Here is a 27,189-nt window from a genome sequence, read left to right as displayed (position 1 = left end):
GTTTAACCTCTCATTGTAACTTAATGAAGTTTATGTTTTTTATTAATGCTATATTGTCAGGCACCTATTAATTTCATTTTTCAAAATGTTTGGGTTTTATCCAATTCTTTATCGTGAAACTTGCATTCACCTCAAATTAAAAAAAACAAGATACAGTGCCATCCATAATGTTTGGGACAAAGACCTGTCATTTATTTATTTGCCTCTGTTCTCCACAATTTGAGATTTGTAATAGCAAAAATAACGTGGGTAAAGTGCACATTGTCAAATTTTATAAATTGCCATTTTTACAAATTTTGGTTTCACCGTGTAGAAATTGCAGCTGTGTTTATACATAGTCCCACCATTTCAGGGCACCATAATGTTTGGGCACATGGTTTCACATGTGTTTGTAATTGCCTCCTTAATGCAAGTATAAGAGTTCTCAGCATCTAGTCTTTCCATCACATTTGGAAACTTTTATTGCTGTTTATCAACATGAGGACCAACGTTGTGCCAATGAAAGCCAAAGAAGCCATAATGAGCTGAGAAACAAGAATAAAACTGTTAGATACATCAATCAAACCTTAGGCTTACCAAAATCAACTGTTTGGAACATCATTATGAAAAATGAGAGCACTGGTGAGCTTACTAATCGCAAAGGGACTGGCAGGTCAAGGAAGACCTCCACAGCTGATGACAGAAGAATTCTCTCTAATGAAGAAAAATCCCCAAACACCCGTCTGACAGATCAGAAACACTCTTCAGGAGTCAGGTGTGGATTTGTCAATTACCACTGTCTGCAGAAGACTTCATGAACAGAAATAGAGAGGCTACACTGCAAGATGCAAACTATTGGTTAGCCACAAAAATAGGATGGCCAGGTTACAGTTTGCCAAGAAGTACTTAAAAAAGCAACCACAGTTCTGGATAAAGGTCTTGTGGACAGAAGAGACGAAGATTAGCTTATCAGAGTGATGGTAAGAGCAAAGTATGGAGGAGAGAAAGAACAAGATCCAAAGCATTCATCCTCATCTGTGAAACACGGTGGTGGGGGTGTTGTGGCCTGGGCATGTATGGCTGCTGAAGGTATTGGCTCACTTATCTTCATTGATGATACAACTACTGATGGTAGTAGCATAATGAACTCTGACATACCATAATGAACTCTGACACACCCTATCTGCTCAAGTTCAAACAAATGCCTCAAAACACATTTGCCGGCGGTTCATTCTACAGCAAGACAATGATCCTAAATATACTGCAAAAGCAACAAAGGAGTTTTTCAACGCTAAAAAATGGTCAAGTCAATCACCCGATCTGAACCCAATTGAGCATGCCTTTTATATGCTGAAGAGAAAACTTGAAGAGGACTAGCCCCCAAAACAAGCATAAGCTAAAGATGGTTGCAATAAAGGCCTGTCCGAGAATCACCAGAGAATACACCCAGCAACTGGTGATGTGCATGAATCACAGCATACAAAGGATATGCAACAAAATACTAAACATGACTACTTTCATTTACACGACTGCCAAACCTTGTAGTGCCCTGAAATGGGGGGACTATGTATAAACACTGCTGTAACTTCTATATGGTGAAACCAAAATGTAGAAAATGGCTGTTATTAAAATCTGACCATGTGCGCTTTAACCACATGTGATTCTTTCTATTACAAATCTCAAATTGTGGAGTACTGAGGCAAATAAATAAATGACGGGTCTTTGTCCCAAACATTATGGAGGGCACTGTATTAGTGTAAAATTCTTAAATCTGGAAACGTCACTTGCCTGAGAAGCAACATGTTCCAAACACTTTTGTTCTCTAGATCTGAGGTTTTGTTTCAACTATTTCACTTCACCTCAAATATTGACTTCTTAAAAAAAAAAAAAAAAAATACTGGAGTGACTTGCCAGCTCGGGTAGCGTTTTTGAAGAACATGAATAGGTGATGTTTCGGGTCAGGATCCTCCTTCGAGCTGATTGCGGTGAAATAGGGGAAAAGCGGGAAGAGACTGGGTAGGACACCTTGCATGTAATAGTTGGACAAAGGCTAGAGATGAAAAAGATAAAAGGTATGAATTGTGAAGGAATCGGGAAGAATAGGCGCAAATCCAGGTGAGGCCAAGGATGGGGGGAATGCACCTAAACATGGAGAATTCAATGTTCATACCATTAGGTTATAAGCTAGCGACATCTTACTCCTAATCAATTCTTTATGGCCACGTATCAATCAGTGTATTCCATGTAATATCCCCCCAAAAAAGTCACTTTGAAATACATAAGCATTCAATTTTAAGGTTTAGAAGAGAGGACAAACGGCAAATGCTTCTGTTTGGTAATTAATGCTTGTTCAATAGTTTGAAATTTCATGCATCTATCCTTAAGTCTTGGGGAAAAAAAGAAGAAACTCCAGTCCTTTCATATTGGATTTAATATGCTGTGACGCCAACAGTTCCAAATGCCAATTCAGTTAAGTTCTGCTCAGGGCAGCAAGGTAAAAATCTCTCGTGTTTTATAATTTGGCCGATAACCCGTTTCAGTGGGAAAAATCAATCTGAGGGGATTAGAAAGGTACTTTAAAGGTTGACCTAAAAACATCACAGGTCATGAGAAGTAATTAGTGGACATCACAATGAGTCGTTGAGTACATTTTTTTGTATTAAAAAGTGACGTATTATGAGTGAAGAGAAAACAAGGTAAATGCACTGTTGGAGGGCTACATGCTACAAAATGTTTCATTTTGCTAATTCTATGTGAATATTTCATTGTAACCTCTCGAGTTGTAATGTGAAAGGTCTGAAATCGGAGAAGTAGCTAAAGTATTAACTTGGCCTAATTTAATATTCTAATGTATTAGAGTTTCTAAGGCATGCCATATTTTTCTTTGAGTTAACCAGAAGTGATACAACTGGAGCTAATTTCATCTTGGATCTCCTCGTATTGATTTGTGGGTGATCTTTAAACTGTAATTTAGAGATGAATACCCATTAATTTGCCAAATAAATACTTTAAAGAAAATTTCATGATTTGAATGATGACTACATGGTGCTGATCCAAATATTGCATATAGCATTCATTAAGCTTTGTATTGTGCCAGCATTAAAATAAGAATCAACTTAACCCTTGACTGGGATAATAGCTGAACCAGAAATGCTGTTAATTGTAAAGTATTCCTATTCATTTGGTACACCAAGAAAATTCTTTTTGGGATAGGAATTTAATTTTGTTGTAGCTTTTCTTTATACACAGTATGATGCGCCTCTTAAATATTTTAAGTGGTTCATTCAAAATTGTGCTTGGAAGATCATCTGAATCAAGTGGATTTCATTTTGCTGCATTGATTGAAATACTAAAGGCTTTATACAAGTTGTTACAAATTTCTGAAAATCAAGTTCACTCACTGACTAGTTTATGGCTTCCCTTTAGTATGACTGGATTCTTAAGCGCATTAAGAATGAGGAGTCCTTCACCTAGTGTGGATCATTTTCTGTTCTTGGAAATTAAAAAGGTAAAGCTAATTTGTAATAGAAAGAGGGACCATTTTGTACAAAATACTGAAAATGCCACTAATTTTCAACAAAACAATCTTGCATTGGTTAAATTATAAAATCAGTCACTGGCACAAGCTTTTTATTAAGTTAGCTATGGTTTTAAATAGATAATTCATTGGTAACCATTTCAATTTATGAACTAGCTGTAGCATATTAACTGAAAAGTATGAACAGGTTAATGGTGTATGGGTGCTACTAAAACGTAGGCCAACATATTAGTTTTATCACAATTGGAAATCCGTGCATCAGCTATCACAAGGTAAATTTTAAATGCACTGGTACAGTTCATACATTTGACTAAATAAATGGCATCTGTAAAGTACTCTCGTCAATCAATATGATTTAACCTTTTCTACAAAAATTGTCTTCTATTCAGATTAAATTAAATATCAGAAAACATTAGCAAAGTTGCACAAAATAAAATATTTTCCCCATAAATTGACAATCCTGAGCCACTTTCAAAAGTGAAATTATATTGAAATTGTACCATAAATGTATATCTTTAATGTAGATAAATATTTGTGCTTTAAAAGTAATTTTCTCACTAACCTAATTGATAGCTAATCATTTAAGTCTTTCAGTTTAATTTAAATGCAAAATGTACACTTGATAAATTAGTGAATGGCAAAAGTTATGCCGCATTAATTGGATAATAAAGAGACAATTTAAAACAAATTACAGCATTGATCAAGTGGTAATACAAGTAATGCTCAATAGTTTTACACCTCTACATTGGTACAGCATACACAATAATTCTGTCTGCAAACAAATTTGACATTACACCTGGAGTCAATTTACAAAGTAACAATGATCTCAATTTTAATTCAAAGACATCAGCACAAAACATTATGTAGAAGACAAATTACTGTTGGTCATTTTCACCACCATTGGTAGGAAGACGTTTGGAAAGGTTTGAGCAATTTGCTGTTATAAATTCCATACGTTAGTGATAACTTCACTTTTAAAAACAGGATCAAATTTTGGTTAGTGGCCCAATCCATATTTTTAAGGCTGATTTTATCACAATGCCAATTTTGTCTTATTAAATACTTAACAATCCTTTCAAACTTTCCTTTTCTTGTCTAGTTTGTGTCATTTACAACTGCTGCTAGAGGTTTGGCTATGGCTGCATTACTTAACAGGAACAGATGCTTTCTGTACCTCAACTGCTGGGCAAAAATTACATGTTAAATTGACAAGTGTGTAGTGTTTCCATGATATAAAACTGATCCTATTGAATTTATAACATCAATGTTGGAGAATTGTGCTGTTGGGATAAATATCTGAATAAAATGAATCACTTTACCATTAACCTATCTGCTTTACAAAATAACTATATATTTTTAGACTTTCTATTGCTTCCATTATATTCCTATTTTGATTTTAAAGCTCTGCTTTTTAAGCTAAGTGGCAGTTGACCTCTGTTTTTCTAGAAAATAAAATTCCAAAAGCAGGAAAAGTATTGTATTCATAAGCTTGAACCAATGAACATAGATATTAAGTCACAGTGTTATGATTATTCAGGAATACTCCAGTAAATACTGTTAGAATTTAGATTATATGTTCATGCTTGGTATTTTAAGCATGCATGTGAAAACTTTCCGTTTTTTAAGACTCCTTTATCTTGAAGCACACTGCTGTCAATCCATCACTGAATTTACTTGTTCATAATATTTCTTGCATTGAAAGAAAAACACCCCAATATTACGTTGCCTTGGCCAGGCGATAGTTTTAAACTTTATGTTGCACTTAATATGCTGCCATGGTGGGTTGGAGCTACAACTGTAGACATTTTTTGATATTACAGGCCCATTACCGATTTTCCGGCATCCTTGTTTCCAGAACCTTTCTGGATAACCAACAGAGGTCACGGCCTCTCGAGGATTCCAACAGTATGGGAACTGTCTACCTAGGCTACGGGCCTGCATAGTCGGCCTCTGAAATCAGCCCTGGCCCGCCGATCATTATGGAAGTCTCAATGAGGTCGGGATTGGCGCCACAGTGTCGGGGGGACTTCCGAGGAGATTTTGAGTGCACTCATAATTGTATTTGGATTTAAGGAGGTGCTAGATCACAGTTGCTGGAAAATCAGTGGTGGAGCTGTACTACTAATTTACAGTATTCAACCCCATTAATCCAAGTGTCTTCATGCGTCCGCTTTGTACTTCAAGAGTTATTTCACATGATATCCATAATTTCAATTAAGCGATTTCCAGGTTGCGTCCAAGTCAAACTAGGTGGACAAACTGTACAAGACTTGCAATAATGTCCATGTCAGCATGAACAGTGACCTCTTAAGCAACGATAGTTATGAGTTGTTTGGTTTGAAGAATGTCCTATTGGGATTTGCAGGAAAATATGCTTCAGTTCGATATAGGTTAGGTAGCTCGTATGTTAAATTCTGTTCGTTAAGAAGATTTTGGTTTTTCTGCATGAGAAAAATAATGAGAAAGTAATTGAAATGCAATGGTTGGATTATTGCTGGTTTTAAATAAACAAATAGTGCAAATTTCCATTGTATTTATCACCCATCACCAATTTACCCCACCCCCTGAAAAGATAATTCCCCTTACTCTGTTAATAATGAACACATAATTAAGCAATTGAATTGTTAACATTTATAAATAAAACTTTGTGGTTTATGTATGGGTTCTGTGCTTTCACTTACATTCACAAAAGGTGCATTGATTGAATGCAGAAATTTGCAAACACCACGGGACAAGTTGCTGCAATCTTTTTCTGCCTGAACCACTTGCTCTTCTAGTGTAGCTGCACTCTGTTCAACCATCTTCACAAAAATCTGCAAAAGATAAATACTTATACTTTATTAATTTATGGCAAAGAATATTTTTCATCTGACAGCTGTCATTAGTTTGTTCAAACTACCTTGCCTGGGAAAATAGGTTATTTGCTGTTTCTCCTATCCATTTTACTGAGTTAAATTATGGGCAGGAATTTGTTTAAAGCAGCAGGTTGTGCCTACTGAAATTAGACGAAGAGCTGGGTAAAAGATCTAAGAACACTGAATAGGTAATTTGAAATGCTAATAAAAGGACAATAAAATGAATTAAGGGGAGTTATTTCAGTTCTTTATTCAAACTTAACTCTTAGCCAATTCCATTATAAAGCAAGGCATACACTGCAGGATAAATTCCCAATTCTTATAAAATGGTAACTGACAATGTTCAGCTATGATTGGCATCTTTGCTCCAATTTTTCCTTGGTCTGCTTTAGTCACCTTAGAACCAGCAAAATCCAAATAGAAGCAAGTCATCCTCGAACTCGGGATTGCCTTAGTATTCATCTTGAGATGATGGAAGATATTTTATATTAAAACGTGGCAATGCCTACCTCCATTCATAGCTAATGCTTCCAAATATTGGCTTAAAAAAATCATTTCAAAAGAATTAATTACTTGACTATTTTCATAACTCATTTCAACAAGCTAATGATTTGAACAAAATCAACTCCATATGCAGTACAATCAACAATACATACATTCACATGAAGTTTCACAAGCTGTAAGTATTAGCTTCAAGTCAACAAAAGGTACCATGTTCTAAAACCAAAAGGAAAACTTAAGGAAAAATTAACTGGATAACATTTCCAAATTCCAAGATGACATCCCATAAAATAGTGATAATTGGTTCAGAGAGTGAAACATAGGAGTTAATCCAAAATTTAATTAATCTCTAGTATGATCATTTTTTTTCCAATGATGAATCTGTTCCCATGTTTTTTCAAAAGAGCATTTTGTTGATGTAAATAAATAATGGGCTCTCATGTGAATTAAAATCTTAAGTTAACAGAAGTTTTAGCCAACATAAATATGAATACCAATAATTTACATCTTTGGAACAGATCAGAAGTTTAAGTCCTAAAGTTGTTTTTGAAAAAAGTCAATTTAATTGAAAGTTGGCTAAGTCTTCGGCATCTATTGAAGATTTACCCAACACTTTTGCAGGTGAAATTTGTTCTCTCTTCCATTTCTCCCCCTTTCCCCTCACACATCAACCGCAAGATTTTTCAATGCTTCAGGTTCACATATCTGAACAAAATAATGAAAAACGCCCACGTCATTGGCCCAAACCAATATTCTTTGTCAATTTGTGTAATTATATTATCAATTAACATGTAAATATACAACATTAAATCCAATTCTTTTTAAGCATTAAACTCAAATCGAAATGATCACTTTTTAAGCTACAATTTATTTAGAAAAGCCAAGCTAATAGTCCAAGGAAAAACATGAATTGATTAATGGCATCAAAGAGATAAGCCATTGTATCGTTGATAATACAATTTTAATATGACGTTCCCATTTATACATTTTTGGGTGGACGACGTTGGACATTTATTGTCCATCACCAACTATTGAATTGGAAAAGCAGGTAAGAATCAATCATCTTTGTCAACAATTTTATTTTATGCAACATTATGAATTGAGGGGGGGGGAAGCATTGATATGCAGAGAAATGTACAACGCTAGAGTTTGACGATGAAATTTAATCTGGAGAAATCCTGCAAGCCATATTATGCAGCAAAATACTTTTTAAAAGGGTTGCAGGGAAATTTAAAGACTGCAACCGGGTCAATAGTACATTGCAGTAATTTAAAATTCAAACTGGAATGTTAACATAACAATATACATTGGATTGGGGAGAAGAAACATTTCAATACAGCATTTGTAATGTCATTCTTAAACATGGAAAGTCAAATTAGGAAACTGCTATAAAACTGACAGTTGTTGGGAATCTATATGTAGGGATGTTATTGCAGGACTAAAATAATCAGCTAAGGCAATGGGTCTCATGAAAGGGAAATAGTGTTGACAATTTTGGGGGCAGTTTTATGTATAATTAAGATTAATTGTCAAATCAGTGGAGGTGAAGTATCTGGATTTGTAAATGACATTGGACATGGCGATACACAAACAGTTGCACAATATAGACTAACAGGGTTTCAGGTAAAATATGGATAGAGGATTTGCAGAATGAGGAATAAATGGATGACTTTGTTTGGCAGATCATTAAAAGAAAAATATAGAATTGCATTCCTGGTTCTTAAACCAAATTAATCTATTGAAATATAAAACAGGAACTAACTGGGCAGAAGCCATTTCCACCAGCTGGTGTATCTAGACCCAGCAGGCACAGTCCAAGAATAAAGTGGTCAGCCATTAAGGACGAAATAAACAAGTTCTTCCTTCGACTAGTCTTATGATTTATTTATTTTTGCGCAACCTTCTCTCCAAGTCCAGAAGATAAGTTCAGTACATTCAAGGTTGAGACAGATTTGTGGACACTTAAGGAATCGAGGAAGGTAAAAAACTGAGCAAAAAAGTCGAGTGAATGAGCAAGCTCAATGCCTATTTGTTCTTTAAAGGGAATTAAAAGTAAAACATTTTAAGAAATTGCAAACCATTGTCAAAATCCTGAAGTGTTTCTTTTCTTTTCCAACCCATCTTTCAGTTATCTTCTTGTTAATTGAATCAACCAACATGGGCAATGTAGACTAAAGAATTATCCACAATACTATTTTCTAATTAAGTCACTGTTTCCTATCAAAACACTAAACAACAGCACATATATTGGAGAGCCTCAAAGGGTAATAATCATCTAAAATTGGTATCGAAGAATCTGAAAAACCTACTTCTAACATCCTCATGCATGATTCACACTACATCCATGCCATAGCACCTCCATCTGAAGTTTCTATGTGCATTTGAGATTCAGAATTGTAATTTCACATGGTGTTAGAAAAGTACTTAAAAATCATTACAAACCTCCATTTTATCAATCTTTGCATACACCTCCTTCATTTCTAGTGCCTTGTCTTTTATTTTTGGTATATTTTCATCCAAAATTTGCGAGGAATCATTTCGAATCTATGAGAAATAGAAATATACAAGCGATTTAGCTACAGAACATTTGAATGCATTTGCTTAATATAAATATACTCTTTTGAAGTATTTTCTTTAAATTCATTTCTTCATTAAAATATCCCAAAACCTGTGTCAAGTTCTGTATTCCTGTTAGTGAGTGCACTTCCAATTGAAAATATTCTAATTGACATGCAGTTTGCTTCATTTTCAATACTTTTGATGAGTTTTGCAGAGAATAAAATGATAGACCACCTTTCTAATTTGAGTCAAGCCTGCACATTGGTCACCATTTTCCAGTATGAAAGTATCCCATCTTTTCACTGTTTATCAGATTAAAATGATAACTAGAAAGGTATTTCATTTTATTCTGTGCAAAATACATCAGGATTATTGATGGAAGTAACACAAACAAAGATAGTGATATGTTTCTCTGCTAAGAAAATGCTTACCTTTAAACGCCTGTAAAATAAAATTACTTTGATTTGGATTGCAAAGTGGTGCCTAGACAATCCAAATGTGGTAATCAAGAAGTTACTTCCAAGTGGTCCCCAACTGTAAAGCAAGGATGAACTGCATGGGACATTCACAGATTAAGGCCAGATCCGCTGCATACAAGTGAAACGATCCAGAGGTACAAGAGGACCCGCTATGATCTACACAAAGCCATCAAGGATGCTAAGAGACAATACCGGGACAAACTTGAGTCCCAGTATAATCACTTGGGACACATGGAGAATGTGGCAAGGCTTGAATAAGATAACTGACTGCAAAGCAAGGTCAGGCAACATCATTGGTGATAGTGCGACCACCCGATTAACTGAATGTTTTCTATGCTCGCTTCAAGCAGAAGGCTAACAGGGCAGTGACATCTGGCATTTCAGACTCAAGTGTATCTCTCCCCAGGGTGACTGTTGCAGAGGTTAGATTGGTCTTTCTGAAAAGCAACTGGCCCAGACGGAATTCCTGGCCATGTACTTAGTAGCTGCGTGGACCAGCTAGTCGGAGTATTTGCGGACATCTTTAATCTCCCTACTCCGTTCTCAGATACCCATCTGAAGACCACCATCATCCCAGTGCCGAAGAAAAGCAAGACCTCATGCCTAAACTACTAAACTACATCCATCATCATGAAATATTTTGTGAGGCTGGTAATGGAATGCATTAAATCCAGTCTACCCAGCAGCCTTGACCCACTGCAGTTCGACTTGTAGAGTCTGCCTTTAATACCATCCAAACTTGCATGACTTGGTGTCAGCACTTATCTCTGCAACTGGATCTTCGACTTTCCAACCAACATACAGTGTATTCAGACCCCTTCACTTTTTCCACATTTTGTTACAGCCTTATTTTAAAATGGATTAAATTATTTTTTTTATCATCAATCTACACACAATACCCTAGAATGAAGAAGGGAAAACAGGTGTTTAGAAATATTTGCAAAGTATTTAAAAAGAAATAACAAATATCACACTTACATAAGTATTCAGACCCTTTGCTATGACACTCAAAATTGTGCTTGGGTGCATCCTGTTTCCATTGATTATCCTTGAGATGTTTCTACAACTTGATTGGAGTCCACCAGTGGTAAATTAAATTGATTGTACATGATTTGGAAAGGCACACACCTGTCTATATAAGGTCCCACAGTTGATAGTGCATGTCAGAGCAAAAACCAAGCCATGAAGACGAAGGAATTGTCCATAGACATCCAAGACAGGATTATGTTGAGACACAGATCTAGGGAAGGGTATAAAACAATTTCTGCAGCATTGCAGGTCCCAAAGAGCACAGTGGCTTCCGTCATTCTTAAATGGAAGAACTTTGGAACCACCAGGATTCTTCATAGAGCTGGCCGCCTGGCCAAACTGAGCAATCGGGGGAGAAGGGCCTTGGTGAGGAAGGTGACCAAGAACCCGATGGTCACTCTGACAGAGCTCCAGAATTCCTTTGTGGAGATGGGAGAACCTTCCAGAAGGACAAATATATCTGCAGCACCACCAATCAAGCCTTTATGGTAGAGTGGCCAGACAGAAGCCACTCCTCAGTAAAAGGCACATGACAACCCGCTTGGAGTTTGCCAAAAAGGCACCTAAAGGACCCTCGGACCATGAGAAACAAGATATTCTGGTCTGATGAAACCAAGAATTAACTCTTTGGCCTGAATGCCAAGCGTCACGTCTGGAGGAAACCAGGCACCGCTCATCACCTGGACCATACCTACGGTGAAGCATGGTGGTGGCATGCTGTGGGGATGTTTTTCAGCAGCAGGAACTGGGAGAGGGAAAGATAAACGGAACAAAGTACTTGTGCTATAACGGCAGGATTTGCGCTCAATTAAGAAAACCAAGCCCAAAACATTATCTAACTAAATACACCAACTTACAATAAATGACTCCAAATGCAAATAAAACCGAAAAGAAAATAAAGCAGCTATATTAATTAGCTCTTTTAAAAAAACGAATCCTTTAGATGCAAGTATATCATTGGGGTTATCAAGTGGGCTCCTCTCTTCGTTGCATTGAGTTAGGCCCGCGACACCTCGGGAAAGCTCAACAGTTGGTTCTGGCGTCCCAGAACAACCCACTCAATACCTGCTCTCACTACCTTTGCTGCCAGTATACTAAAGGAAGCTGCAGTCAGATAGCTCACTCTAACAAATGCTAAACACCTGGAACCTATCTTCCACTAATCATAGCCCATCATTAAGCTTGTACCATCACAAATATCACCCTTGCATAAGTACACTTGCACTGACTACAATTACAAAGAAATACACAAACTGCATGTCATACGTTTCCTTTCTGTCCCCAACTGACACTATTTCTTCTCCACCAAATCCACCTACTGCCATGCTCTGCTGCCTCTGACATTCACTTTACAGCCTGATCAAACTCTGTCCACAAATTCCGAGCTCTCCAAATAACGACATTGTCGATCTCGCTATGAAACCTCTGCAACCCACCTTTACCGGACGTACTCTTGATCTCCATCCTCGCTGCCCAACTTCTGCTGCCAACTCTGCATATCTAAGCCTCATCCACTTGTTCTGCTCTTTCACAAGATTTAGTTCTTCAGTACCTCAAATGTTGCAATAATGTTACAAAAACCGTGTGGGGATGGGTACTTACCTACTAAGTATTCCAGAGAAGGTTTAGGTATGTGCATTAAGTATATGCAACATTTTAATGTTTTAGATTTAGGGCAAAAGAAAGGTGCTGGCTGATATTATCACAAGTGTGAAATCCCATTCCTTCTAATTGGTGACTTAAAAATCAAGCTTTTATTTATTGCTTTCCTTGAACCTCATTATATTTCTCTATTATTATATTTTTGAATCCCGCTTTTACATATGCCGAGTTTTACTTCCTGATTTAAACTCGTATGTGGTCGCACTAAGGAGTCTTCAATCTGATCAGTTAAAATGCAGTACAGCTGCTTTTTCTGATCACAGATAACCCAAATCCCCTGTGATTGGTTTGACTGATCAATATCACTTACTGCAGCAAATGGACAATCAAGGGTAAGGCTATGCAATTAGGTCTTATTGTTTGTTTTATACCAAGATGTTTTATAGGGGAGCAACTGAGGCAGGTGCATACTCTGGGTAATTATATAGATAACAATGTACTAAAAAAATTCAGATTGAATAAATACATTTCTTTGATGCAAAACCAACTGGAAGATATTGTAATTTGCCACATGCAAGCCGCCAAAAAATAAACTGCTGTAAGAGCTCAGCGCATCAAGCAGCACAGACTCCCACACAGATGCCGCTTGACCAGCCTGCTACTTCCTGCAGTTTATTTTTTGGCACCACCTTTCAGCATCTGTAGTCTCTTGTTCCTCCTTGTCAACTGTATGGTTTATACTCTAAATTTCTATGAGGATATAAATATACAATAATTCAGGATCCCTTATAAATGTCATTTATATACTATAAATATAAAATATCCTCATGCTGTCCATTTTGCTACCAGCAAATATCTTAATGCAATAAAATCTCAATACATTGTTTATTCTGCACTTTCGATGTCCTAACAATGTCCTCTGCTGTGAATAATATAACAATGTTTTACCCTTTTTAAATTGTGATGAATAAATTAGCTATGTTATGCAATTCCTACTGATTTATAAAGTACAACTTACCATGTCAAGCATCCCACAAAATTCATCCAATCGGATTAACATTTCTTCAATGCTCCCTTCAAGCTCCTTGGCCTACATATGGAAAAAGACACAAACAGGATGTACCAAGATTGGTAAAAGATTTGACACCCTAATTGCCTCAAATTCCATTTTTGAGTTGTTAGAAGAGAAGGACGGACTGTCATTCCACCAATGATGATCAGAATATTTATTGTACATCGCCTTAGTCAGAGGAAACTATTATGTCAGATTTGAAACAAAATCAAACCAGTGAATAAGAGAAATCCTTGCGGATTCAACTCTCAATGCAGCATATTGAATGTATATTCTTGGCTGGCAATGTACTGTACTGTCTTCCAAATGAGACATTAACATAAAAGTATGATATATCTATTTGCGTGGATGTAAAAGATTAATTGGCATAATTCAGAGGATGAATTTCTGTGTCTTTGAACCAACAATCATTAATCAATAGTATACATGCAGCAAACATTTGCTGCTTTGTGTACATTACCAATAGTTGTTACTTATTATTCTCTGAAATGGTGGTAGTCCGAAAGTCATGAAAGGCGATAAAATTTGAGTTTTCTCAAACATTATGGGCACAATGAACAATATCACCACTTCCTCAGCCCGAACCATTTCTACAATAATTATTCGAAATTAGATAATGTAAACATTCAGCAATAGTAAGGATGTGAAACAGTGTGAAATAAATGCAAACAATTCACATTTATTCATTTTAACATACTTCAATTCGGTCATTTTAATCATGTAACAAATTGGATTGTTCAACATGCAATAAAAAGGAATCTATTCCAGGTAAATAATTTAACAGCCACATAATCCAAAACAGATTTTTTGTTTCATGGACTCAAATACCATGGAGTTTCACAAGTCAATACGAAGTTTAGATTATGCCAGGTTTTTTTTTTACAATGTGCAGCAAATAACAAACATCAATACTCTGATTTAGTTTATCATCATCTGGAGATGCAACAGCATAAAGAACTGCCCCATGCCAAACATTGGAATTCATAAAATGAATCAAAACAAACAGACCAGGCAGCTGATTTCCTGAATGTCAAGAATTCATCAAGCAATCATAGAGTCTGATGAGTTTGTCATTTAGAGCACCCAAGATATAAAAATCTTTGGGTAAAGTGTATTTTCTAGAATAAAAATCTGGAAAAATTACAATAAAAAGCTTTGCAGTCAATGCTCCAGTTTGCAAACGGGCTGGATATGTTACAGAAACATTAAAGATCAAAATCAAGGATTAACTATGCTGTTTGGTCATTTGTATTCTGTGAGATATCTAGTTTCTTCATTTGTAACAGAAGTATTGTGAGGGAAACCATCACATAACGCATTGGAGCAATGATCCCCATTTTCAAAAGGGAAATCAGTCGTCATGGAGATCTTAGTTTCCATCTAAAACCAGCATTTCATACAAATAATCAAAACAGTTCTTGGATGAATTACTTTGTTCATTTGCAACATTAAGATCTATTTAATAAATAACTTTAAATGTTATTTTTTGAAAACAAATATTTGTTCACTGATTGTGCAATTATACAGCCCAGAAATTTGGACTTTCAATGTCAAAATGGCAAACTTTTTAGTAAGGCAGAGATTTGGCTCAATTATTCAATCTTCTTTTAAACGTTTTAATGGCAAGGTAAACTCTGGCCTTACATAGATTTTAGTATGTGTTATTTTAATTAAGCCTGACCAAAATAAAACAAAGCCAAATCTCAAATTGGAGATAAATTTGAAAATACATGATATAAAAAATAGTGCTTTTAATTACGTACCTTGTTTTCTGATATTCTAACACCATGTATCAAGTACACTGGCAGTGCGGAACAGGCACAAGAAATAATATAATCTGAGACCTTACCAGCTTTACATGTCTGGGTTTATTGTTACTGCCCAAAGGTTTACATTTGTATCTTCAGCATGGTAATATTATTTTTTCTGGAACCATTTTATCTGCCTTCCAAATAAAAACTGATTGGGAATCCACTGAACCTCTATAAATTGCTAATCTTGCATTCTACAATGGGGGAGAGATCTGACTTTCCACTAATTTGTGTAACAAATGAGTGCATAAGATTTCAAATGGTCTTATTTTTTTTTTTTAAATGAAGCAGGAAACAGCGATGGAATAATATGTAGGGTAGTGATGGTAATAATTTTTGTTAGTTAGTAAATGTGCTAGCTCCAAAAGATGGCCCTGATTTTTCTATGCCCAGGCCTGTGCACATCTGCAGTTCCTTCCTGCACATTTTGTGGAACATCCCACACACTCACCTAGGATGAATGTGCAGGGCTGATTTCACTAAGTACCTGACTGCTTTTGACAAATTGATTAAGAAGGAACTGCAGAAGCTGTAAAATCGAAGGTAGACAAAAGTGCACAACAGGTTTTTCTTCTGTCAAAGCAGCCACGGATTTTTAGTTTTTAAATGTCTTTGACAATAATAGGCACACAAAAGATGGTAAAATTGAAGTAAATAAGCCTCAGATTTGTACTTGAACTTTTAGTACTACATCAAGCCACAGAAAAGATCTTCTAACATCAGTCCACTGCAGTGAGGAAAGCATAATAAACTCAAGCGGCCTCATGCAGATCAACAAGGAATGCCATCATATCAGAAGCATGTGAATAGGTAGGTGGCTGGTGATTTGGAATATGTGCCCCAAGGGATTATGTAAAGAAAAACAAAGGCTAGATTCAAAGGTGCCAGCTGGTGTAGTCAAATTAAAGACGCAATAGATCTATTAATTTAGTCTTTGCACGAAGGAACTGCAGATGCTGGTGTAAACCGTAGACACAAAAAGCTGGAGTAACTCAGCGGGACAGGCAGCATGTCTGGAGAGAAGGAATGGGTGACGTTTCAGGTCTGCCTGTCCCGCTGAGTTACTCCAGGTTTTTGTGTCTATGAACGTAGTCTGCAAGAGTTTCATCTCATGGTGGAGAAACATCACACAGAGGTCCACATAAATACCCTTTGCCCCCGTTAAATAATAATTCATAAACACGTATGTTAGAGAATTGCATCCTTCATTTTTTGAATGTTACTATTGATAATAAATTATAAGATTGAAATCACGCAAATAACCCATAGGTAGTTTTCACGTTATTTGATTTTTTTCCCCTGCCCCAAACAAAGGTGGGTAAGGTCTGCACATTACAGCACCTAAATAAGTGTCAGCAGTACTAGATTGAATGCTATGATTCCAACAGACGACAAGGAAAACTTGCTAACTAGAAACTTGCTAACTATAAATAAAAAATATGCTGGAAATGTTTCAGGTCAAATACATCTTTCAAAATTGTATCTGAAAATTCAGTTTCTCTCTATACAGATGTTGTTTGACAAAAGAGCATTTTCAGCAATTCTGAAACGGACCCACATTCATTATTCAACCATCAGCCCAGTTTTTACAAGTTTCATATTGCTAGGAGACAATAAATCCACAGTAATCTTCGAATTGGTTCCATCGCCTCTTTCACACAGAGAGATATAGATTTCCACCACCCTTTCAGCCTCTCCTCATAACTCCAGCACTCAGCCTCCTCATAACTCCAGCTTTGGCAACATCCACCTAAATCTCCTCTGCACCCGCTCTAGTACTATGATTGAAATGCACCACTGCATATGCTGATTTTACTTCAGAGTCATGTGAGTGACTACGTGAAGAAGGGCCGTCCGTCTGCGTGCGCGTTCTTTCGGGCTTGAAGCTTTTTTTTCAGAGCCCAGATGTCGAGGAGACGGCCCGCGGGGATGTTGGCTGCCGAAGACCGCAGCTTTCCAAATAGCGGGCGACGGTCTTGTTCCCGACATTAGCGCCGACAGCAGAATTGGCAGGAGATTTTGCGCGGGAGCAGGAGCTCCATGGTTGTCCTGCGGGACGTAATGCCACCCGCAAGTCTAAACGAACCCGTTGACTCAGATGAGTCCGGGGAAGAGGGATACCCTCCCTCAACGGAGAGCGTCTGAGGACGACTTCTACCACATGGAGCAACTTATGGAGAGGTTGCTCCAACAATGATCTGCTCCAAGGGAGGGAGCAGTATCAGCACGGCCTACAGCAGTGCTGGTGCCGGGAGCCTCGCTTCCCGACATTAGCGCCGACAGCAGAATCGGCAGGAGACTTTGCGCGGGAGCAGGAGCTCCATGGTTGTCCTGCGGGACGTAATGCCACCCGCAAGTCTAAACGAACCCGTTGACTCAGTGAGTCCGGGGAAGTGGGATACCCTCCCTCAATGGAGAGCGTCTGAGGACGACTTCTCCCACATGTAGCAACTTATGGAGAAGTTGCTCCAACAATGATCTGCTCCAAAGGAGGGAGCAGTATCAGCACGGCCTACAGCAGTGCCGGTGCCGGGAGCCTCGCACATGGGGCAGCCCAATGTCTTCCCCATTGGAGGGGGAACTACAAGTGGAAGAAACCTTCCCAGGGACAAGCAGAAGAAAGGAAGTAAGTAAGTAAGTTTTACTTATATTGCACTGTTTAAGTCAACACCAAAATGCTTTACATAAAAGGAATAATAAGCTTCCATACAAACAAACAGAAAATACGTGCTTCTGCAATCATCCAGGTTCCACTGGGTGCTTCCCTGGATGGAATCTAGCTGACAGCCCGGGTATTATGGAGAACCCGCAGGCAGCAGCACCTGTTTTCAGGGCTGCACAAATGTCTCCTGCTCTGAGGAGAGGGGCATTCATGGTCCATTTCAGTCTGACCAAAGCTAGAATCTCATTTAGGTCCACTGGAAGGGCCATGTCAGCACAGGTATCCTCAGGGGCCTGCGGCAGTACCTGTTTTCAGGGCTGCCTACGAACCTCACTCTCAGTTATCATTTAAAAATAAATTGGATAGTTATATGGATGGGAAAGGAATGGAGGGTTATGGTCTGAGCGCAGGTATATGGGACTAGGGGAGATTATGTGTTCGGCACGGACTAGAGGGGTCGAGATGGCCTGTTTCCGTGCTGTAATTGTTATATGGTTATATGAGTGTGAATGATCAGTAGGTAACTGATCTCGAATTTAAAGTATGAACATACTGAAGTACATGCATATGGCCTCAAGAGCCAGCAGTTGGCAGAATATCCGCATAGGCGACAACACACCCCACACCTCCATAGGGGGAAAGCGGTTCACTGAATCCGGTGGTAGCTTGAAAGCTGGGCACGGAAATACGATCAGTCGTCTTTCAAGGCAGACTCAAAATGGCCAGAATTGTCCTACAAGGCAGGCTCAGTATGATGAGGTTTTCAGACCAGACCCAAGCAGAGGTCGGGAGAAACATGGAATCCACACTCCTTACCAGTCCTACTCCCAATCAAGGAGAGAAAAGGAATCCGCATCAGGGGCCTTTGGGCTTACCACAAGACCACCGGTAGCCATGGAGGTAGGTGGGTCTGGGTTTACTGAAACAAGGGATTGTGAAGCAGTTACATGTTGGTAATTTACTCTTGTGTTCTTGTTCAAAATGACAATAACATGAAATTTCAGAACTGGTTTTTAAAAAAAACAGATAATAACGTGATAATTTTACTGCATAACATACACAGGTTCCAAGCAGACTTGGAACTCGGACTGGAATTGTCTTCGAGGCAGGCCCAGTAATTTTAGGCAGGATTGCCATTCAGGACATGTGACAGATGGAGGATGTCACTTCATCCAGGTTTAACTCATTTGTGCAGTATAGACTTTTAGAAACAGTAATTTTGTTACGGTCTAACTACTGTTTTATAGGAGCTTCCTATAAAATGGTCACATGGCATGCATCGACCTCAAAGATGCATACTATTCGGTGTCTATTCACTAAGAACAGGAGATATTTGAAGTTTAACTGGATGGTATGGATCTGCCAAATGGGTTGACATCAGTTCCTAGACTATTGACAAAACTACGGAAGCCAATTCTGGGTCTACAAAGGTCTCAGAACCACATAGTAATGGCATATTTGGACAATTTCATTTTGGAGTTACCAAGAATTGGCAGAAGCATCAGTCAAAGCAAACCAAAACCCTGTTTGATAGAATTGGTTACCTCATCCATCCAGTTAAATCAAAATTGACACCTACGAGGGTAATTGATTACCTAGAATTTACTATCAAAAACAGTAAATATGTTGGTGACTTTGCCTAGGGGCAAACGACTATATTAATCAAGCCTGCTATGACCTGATAGTCAAATACTAGCCATCTATCAGGCAAACAGCGAGTGTAATTGGCAAATAGTAGCCGCATTTCCAGCAGTACGTACGGGCCTTTGCATTACCAGAATTACAGCGAGCAAAGGAACGAACACTCAGATTCCATGGAGGCAAAATTGGCAAAACTATGGATTGCCAGCAGAGGCCATTGTTGAATAACTACGGTGGATAACGAACGTGAGAAAGCTCAAAGTAAATTTGCTTGAAAGCCATCGAGGGTTCTTCAGACCTATGCTAGCGGCTAAGGATGGGGAGCCACTAACACAGTCTAGAGCTGTGGGGGCAGATGGAATGAACAGGAGTCTGTAATTCCCCAACACATGGAAACAATTTCCCAGAATTGTTGGGGGCACAATTTGGACTCAAGGGGTTCTGTAGCAATATGCAACCGGTGCTTGTTCAAATTCAGATTGATAACACCACTGCGGTGGCACATATCCACTAACAAAGGTGGTGTAAAATCTGTATCTTACGATAGATTGTCGAACCTCATTTGGCACTGGTGTATCAAGAGGAATATTTGGGAAATCTACGAGGTAGATATAACATGGTGACAGATGCTGGATCACGGATGTTTAATAACAACACAGAATGGATGTTGAATCAGGCAGTATTTAACGAAATAACTACACGATTTGGCATACCAGATTTTGATCTATTTGCATCTAGACTAAACCATCAGTTACCCAGATATGTGTCCTGCAAGCAGGATCCAGGAACAAAGGCAGTGGATGCTTTCTCCCTCAATTGGGGAGGATTGTTTATGCATGCTTTCCGCAAATTTGTCTCACAAACCGATGCTTGACCAAAATCAAGCAAGACTAAGCCACAGGCATATTGGTAGTGCCAGATTGGCCTACTCAAGGCTGGTCCCCAAAAAGTTTGGGAACTATAGTCCAGCCAGTTATGGCTGTACCCAAGAGCAGGGACCTCCTAGTGAACCCAGTTACAGGGAGTAATCATCCACTACACGAACGTATTAACTTGTTGGTCTGCAGATTCTGAGGAGGCCATTTCAAGGCATAGGACTGTCCGAACAAATACAACACAGTTCGGATAACAGATGTCTTGGAGTTTCCAATCAACTCTGTACTATAACTATAAACAAAGTTATAGTGCAATCAATAGTGCCAGAGGCGCACTTTCCTCCTATCTGATGCTGCAAGCAGGGCACGGGTCGATAGGAACGCACCCCTTTACAACAAAATTCATGAAGAGAATTTACAATCTAATACCTCTAAGACCATGGTACACGGACACATGGGATGTGAGCGTGGTACTAACCCTACTTTGACAGTGGGGACCGCCTATAACTAACCCTGAAGGTGGTATGCTGACAAAGAATCCAGACACTGCAAAAGCTACGGTTGGATCGCATGACCACCAATATGAACAACATAACATTCGTAATCAGGAACCTGATATAAACATAGCAGGCCAGGAATGCCAGGGATGGAGATCCAGTTCTTGGCATATCCAGAGGACCTACGGTTGTGTGTGTGGTAACATACTAACACCACTATCTGAGAGTTACGGAGAACCACAGAGGCTCAGAACAGACCAGAAGGTGTCAACACAAACCATCTCCAGATGGTCAAAGGGGGTAATGGCGGTAACAGAGTGAACGTTCATATGGTTAAATCTCACTCCACCAGGGCTGCACCTACGTCGGCAGTAAGAGCAATGGACGTGCCTCTTGACAACATCCTAATGGCTGCAGGATGGACGAATGAAATAACGGTCTACCGGTTTTATAACAAACCTATTACCGGACTGGGGGTGTTTGCACGTACCATTTTAAGTTCTGTCCCTTAGTTTACCCCCAAGGTTGGGAGGGGAAACTAGTTTTTTTAAACTTTACTTTCATTTAAAGCATCAGTGTCCTTACTTAACTACGTAATGTCTGAATGCTTTAATGATTACACGCATCCATGGTCAATCCATTCAGTGTGTGACGCCTGGATTCGTAACCGGCGTAAAATCACAGAGCTTTGAAATCTTCACGTAGTCACTCACGTGACTCCGAAGTAAAATAGTAAGATTAAACGAGAACTTACCAGTTTGATCTTGATTTTATGAGGAGTTACGATGAGCGATTACGTGCCCACCGCTCCCACCCTCATACTATCAAGGTCACATGGAAGTTCTAGTTTCTTCAATCTTACTGTTCTCAGGTCTTCTTTTTATCTGTGATTTAACACCGCTGCTTTGAAGATTGACGCGCACGCAGACGGACGGCCCTTCTTCACGTAATCGCTCATCGTAAACTCCTCATAAAATCAAGATCAAACTTCAAACTGGTAAGTTCTCGTTTAATCTTACTATTATAACTTCAAATTTTCCAATAATTTGCCCATTACCAATGTCATGCATATGTCTATTCCTTTCTGCATTGTTAAATAGCAGTGTAACATTCTTTATCTTCCAGTTGAAGGATATCCCTCCTGGAACTAAAGAGGTTTGGAAAATGACAGATGCTGTTGAATAATTATTTTCTTCTTAATTAAAATCTATTTATTCTTAATTTCAATTAATACCTCCTTCCTCTTCCTGGTAATGTTCCTTGTTTTTCCACTCTGAGCTGCACTGTGCAACCCTAAATAAAATGGATTTCTCACTGTAAGCTAAGACTTGGGCCCATATTGCAATTACATTGGAGCAAAGTCCTATTTCGAAGAGTTTTTCAGCATAGCTCAGTAGATGTTCAGATTTTGGCAAAATTCAAGTGTGAGGGAAGCAACTTTCTTGTTTGTATTGGATGAGCCCAGACACTGTGCAATCTTAACCTTCCTCTTTGATCTTAATTTATTACAAACAGCTTTATTCTACCAATGGAACATTGGTCTAGTCCCCCTTTGGTCTAGTTTCCTAGAATGTTTTTATCTTCTCCACTATACAATTGTAAAGAGTGCATGGCACAACTATGAATTTGAGATCAATATATTTTAGTAACGCAGTTGGCAAGTAAAAATATTACCAGTGAAGACCTTCGAAATAGCATGAGATCAAACTGCAAATAGCTGACTAACTCTTCATTGCAACTTTAACTTTGACACCGATGCTGGTCCCAGGATCACATGGCTCTAAAATCTTTGCAACTTCAACACTACAACTGTTCTGTGAATTTGAGTGGCCCACGATAAAAAATAACATTGGTTCGTGGTTTTCATTGTTCGCAAGCGCCTCTGATTTCTGAGCATTTGGAAACAGTGAAATATATTAAAAATCATTGAAAATTTTAAATCAGAAAAATATTTATAAACACACTAAGCAACAGTTAAAAATCTGGTAAAAATCTTTTAATCTAGCTTGCTCAGTTCTTTGATGGTACCAGATGAGCAGACCTTTTGGACTATTCTGTTACTGTATTAATCTTCAAACATTTAAAAACACATTTTAAAGATATGATACAGTAGAATCAATGTTTTCAGCAAACCAGTTAGTTTCAAGAGGGATCGGAAATCAAGGGACCAGTGAGTGAGTGGGAGCTTGGGAACCAGGGTCCCAATGGGAAGGGAGCATGGGAACATAGAACTGAGCTCAAATATTTGTGTCCAATAAGCAGAAAGAAGTGGGGAACTGGGGACCTGGTATGTTAATGGAAGCACAGGAATCTGTACTTGATAAGTCAGATACTGAACCTTTGGGGATTTCCTGACAGTCAGGTAGCAGATTATTAGAGTTTTACTGCCAGTTGAATGAAGAAAAATAAAACCTTAAAACCAACCTTTTAAACTAAGTCATCAACTCAATTGAAATGAACGGCACTGCAATAGATAATGCCAGCTAAGAATGATGTAAAGCTGAAGGACTCAATACAATTTTGTATCTGGCCCTTCGTATCAAAAGTGAGTAGAGTTCAGTGAGTTCTATAGTTAATACGGTCTTTCCAGATATTGCAAGCCTGGTGTTTTTCTAGCATTCTCTATTCACCTTTATTCATGTCTACTCATGTTTATTCATTCTCTATTCATGTCTACTCAGCGGCTGTGGAAAGTATCTGTCCGGAAATATCACGATTTGGTTTGGGAATTGCTCTGCCCAGGACAAGAAGCCTCTGCAGTGAGTAGTGCGTTCGGCCGAACGCACTATGGAAACTACACTCGCCCCCCTGCAGGAACTATACATCAGAAGGTGCAACTCCAGAGCCAACAAGATCATGGGAGACCCCTTCCACCCCAGCAACGGACTGTTCCAGCTGCTACAGTCAGGCAAACGCCTCCGTTGCCATGCTGTGAAAACGGAGAGGATGAGAAGGAGTTTCTTCCCAGAGACCATTAGGACTGTAAACGCCTAACTCACCAGGGACTAACCCTACTGAACCATTTTACTGTTGTGTGGTGTCTTTATAAAATTGCTGGGTTTTTTCTCTTTTTTTTTCCTCCCACAAGTATGTAATATGTGAATATGTGATTCTGTTCCATTCTGTTTGTAGTTTGTTTGTTTTTTTGCACAATCCACGAGCATTGCCACTTTTCATTTCACTGCACATCTCGTATGTGTATGTGACAAATAAACTTGACTTGACTTGACTCACCAGTACTTTGTAATTGCCTTCTTCAATGCTCTCAATAGTTCTGCCTGCTGGCATTCAATCAGGAAGGAAAGGATGCGTTAATGAAGTACATTTACCAATTTCAGGTTATCAATAGTTTAAATAATTTGATGGGCACGGAATTATGGCAGTTTTGAGGTGATTTTTATCCACTCCAGTTCTGTGGGTTTTGAAGTGGCTGCTGAGACCAATGTGGATTCTACAAGCACTGCCATGTTGGCGCATTCAGTTTGAAACTGGAGAATTATATGTTCATACCATTGGCTCGTAAGCTACCCAAGTGGAATACGAGATGCAGTTCTTCCAGTTGGCATATGGCCTCAATCTAGCAATGGAGGACGGTCGGTATGGGGATGAGAAGGGGAGTTAAAATGGTTAGCAACCAAGGAGCTCCAGCAGGCCTTAGACACAAAATGCTGGAGTAACTCATCGGAACAGGCAGCATCTCTATATAGAAGGAATGGGTGACGTTTCGGGTCGAGGCCCTTCTTCAGACTCTCAGTCAGAGGAGAGGGAGACACAAGAGATAAGGAAGTGTAAGGTGTGAAAACATGACATCAAAGGGGATGCAGTTCAAGGAAAATGTAGAATAGATCATTGTTAGCTAGGAGAAGACGACAACGAAGCATTGAGAGATAAAATGTAATCAAGGTGACAATCAGGCTGGTCAGAGAACTAGGAAGGGGGAGGGATGGAGAGAAGGAAAGCAAGGGTTATGTGAAGTTAGAAACGTCAATATTCATATCGCTGGGGTGTAAGCTGCCAAGCAAAATATGAGGTGCTGTTCCTCCAATTTACGCTGGGCCTCACTCTGACAGTGGAGGAGGCCCAGGACAGAATGGTCAATATGGGAATGAGAGGGGTTTAAATGTTTAGCAACCGGGAGATCAGGTAGGTTTCGGCAGACTGAGCGGAGCTTTTCAGCGAAACGATTGCTGAGCCTGCGTTTGGTCTCGCCGATATATACGAGTCCACACCTGGAACAGCAGATACAATAGATGAGGTTGGAGGAGGTGCAAGTGAACCTCTGCCTCATCTGAAAAGACTGTGGGGGTCTTTGGACGGAGTCGAGGGAGGATGTATAGGGACAAGTATTGCATCTCCTGCGGTTGCAGGGGAAAGTACCTGGGGAGGGGGTGGTTTGGGCGGCAAGAGACGAGTTAATCAAGGAGTTGCGGAGGGAACGGTCTCTGCGGAATGCAGAAAGGAATGGAGATGGAAAGATGTGGCTAGTGGTGGGATTCCGTTGGAGGTGGCGAAAATGTCGGAGGATCACAGAGGATGAGCTGTATGCGATGGCTGGGGGTAAAAGGTGAGGATGAAGGGGTCTCTGTCCCTGTTGCAACCGGGGGAAAGGGGGAGCAAGAGCATGAGCAGAGCTGTGGGATATCGAGGAGACACCTGTGAGGGCCTCATCTATGATGGAAGAGGGGAATTACCGTTCCCTAAAGAATGAGGACATCTCAGGTGTCCTGATATGGAACACCTCATCTTGGGCGCAGATGTGATGTACACAGAGGAATTGGGAGTAGGGGATAGAGTCTTTGCAGGAAGCAGGGTGGGAAGAAGTGCAGTCTAGATAGCTGTGGGAGTCAGTAGGTTTATAATAAATGGTAGTTGATAGTCTATCTCCTGTGTGATGAAGACGGTGAGATCAAGAAACGGAAGGGAGATGTTGGAGATGGTCCAAGTGAATTTGGGTGCAGGATAGAAATTAGTAGTGATGTTAATGAAGTCTGTGAGTTCTGCATGACCTAGACAGACCGAGCTCAAGCATTTGGTGAACTGATCATTTAATGTATGCTTGGTTTTGCCAATATAAAGGTGGTCACATTGGCAGCACCAAATGTAGCAGATAAGGTTGATAATGATATGATCATTGAATTTAAAAACTCCCTGGTCTGTTTCCATCAATGCTTTATCTCACCCCTCCCGTTCTCCCACCTCTCATTTACAGTTTCCCCCCTCCTCTACCCAGTCCTAAGAAGGGTCCCAATGGGAATCGTTGATTGTCCCTTCCCTCCACAGATGCTGCCTGACCCACTGAGTTCCTCCAGCACTTTGTGTTATGTGCAAGATTCCAGCATCTGCAGTCTTGTGTCTCCCTCCATTGATGCTGAGTGACATTCGCATTGGGTGTCAGGGGTTATGGGGAGAAGTGAAGAGAATGGGGTTAAGGGGGAAAGATCAGCCTTTAGGTGTAGTCGACTTTAATTCCGTTCCTATCACTTGTGGACTTAGGCTGCTGCCCGATTTCCAACATTGATTTTAAGATTTGCAGCTTCCAAACTATTTTGTCTTTGTAGGAATTTGACGTGAAATATAACGCAACTGCAGATAATCTTCATGACATTAAGGTTAAGGGTTTAGCTATGGTTGGCCGCATCAGGCCGAGCTGGCTCTGACCAGACCTACCTCGCTGCAGGGATCAGCCCTCAGACTCGCCGCCAGCTCCTGCGCGTCCTGTCGCACCACCCAGCTCTGCATCTCTGCGGCCGAGGACACCGAGTGTGGGGCCCCTCTCCTCGCGTCCGGCGACACCGACTCTGGGCTCCTCCCGGCCGGCGACACCGACTCTGGGCTCCCGCTCCACCGGGCCGGTGAGACGCACTCCGGCTCCGACACCGGGCTCCCCTGCTCTCCGGCCGGTGAGACACACTCCATGTCCGCTTCCGACACCGGGGCCCTGCTCCTCACAGCCGGTGAGTCCAGCTCCGGGCTCCCCTCGTCTCCGGCTGCAGCCGCTGCGGCCGCGCTCGCCTCCATCACTGTGTGTGCGCAGCCTCTCCGCCCGTTGCCCCGGCGACGCCACGATCCCGGCCGCTCAGTCCCGTGTC

General features: G+C 39.7%; 1 protein-coding gene across 1 annotated transcript; it reads right to left on the bottom strand.

Annotated features, from left to right (window-relative positions):
* Positions 1-3,187: 3,187 nt before the first annotated feature.
* bcas4 (breast carcinoma amplified sequence 4) lies at positions 3,188-27,189 on the bottom strand. The gene is made up of 5 exons (XM_033041541.1): positions 26,768-27,189; positions 13,561-13,632; positions 9,316-9,417; positions 6,199-6,330; positions 3,188-5,958 (listed from the first exon to the last, which is right to left on the bottom strand). Exons 1-5 carry the CDS (start codon positions 27,116-27,118, stop codon positions 5,839-5,841), a joined length of 777 nt encoding a protein of 258 aa, XP_032897432.1. The 5' UTR covers positions 27,119-27,189; the 3' UTR covers positions 3,188-5,838.

This window comes from Amblyraja radiata, chromosome 23 (assembly GCF_010909765.2).
Source record: "Amblyraja radiata isolate CabotCenter1 chromosome 23, sAmbRad1.1.pri, whole genome shotgun sequence".
Taxonomy (NCBI): domain Eukaryota; kingdom Metazoa; phylum Chordata; class Chondrichthyes; order Rajiformes; family Rajidae; genus Amblyraja; species Amblyraja radiata.
Note: the sequence above shows the minus strand (reverse complement) of the source record. Positions and strands in the feature narration are given on the sequence as shown.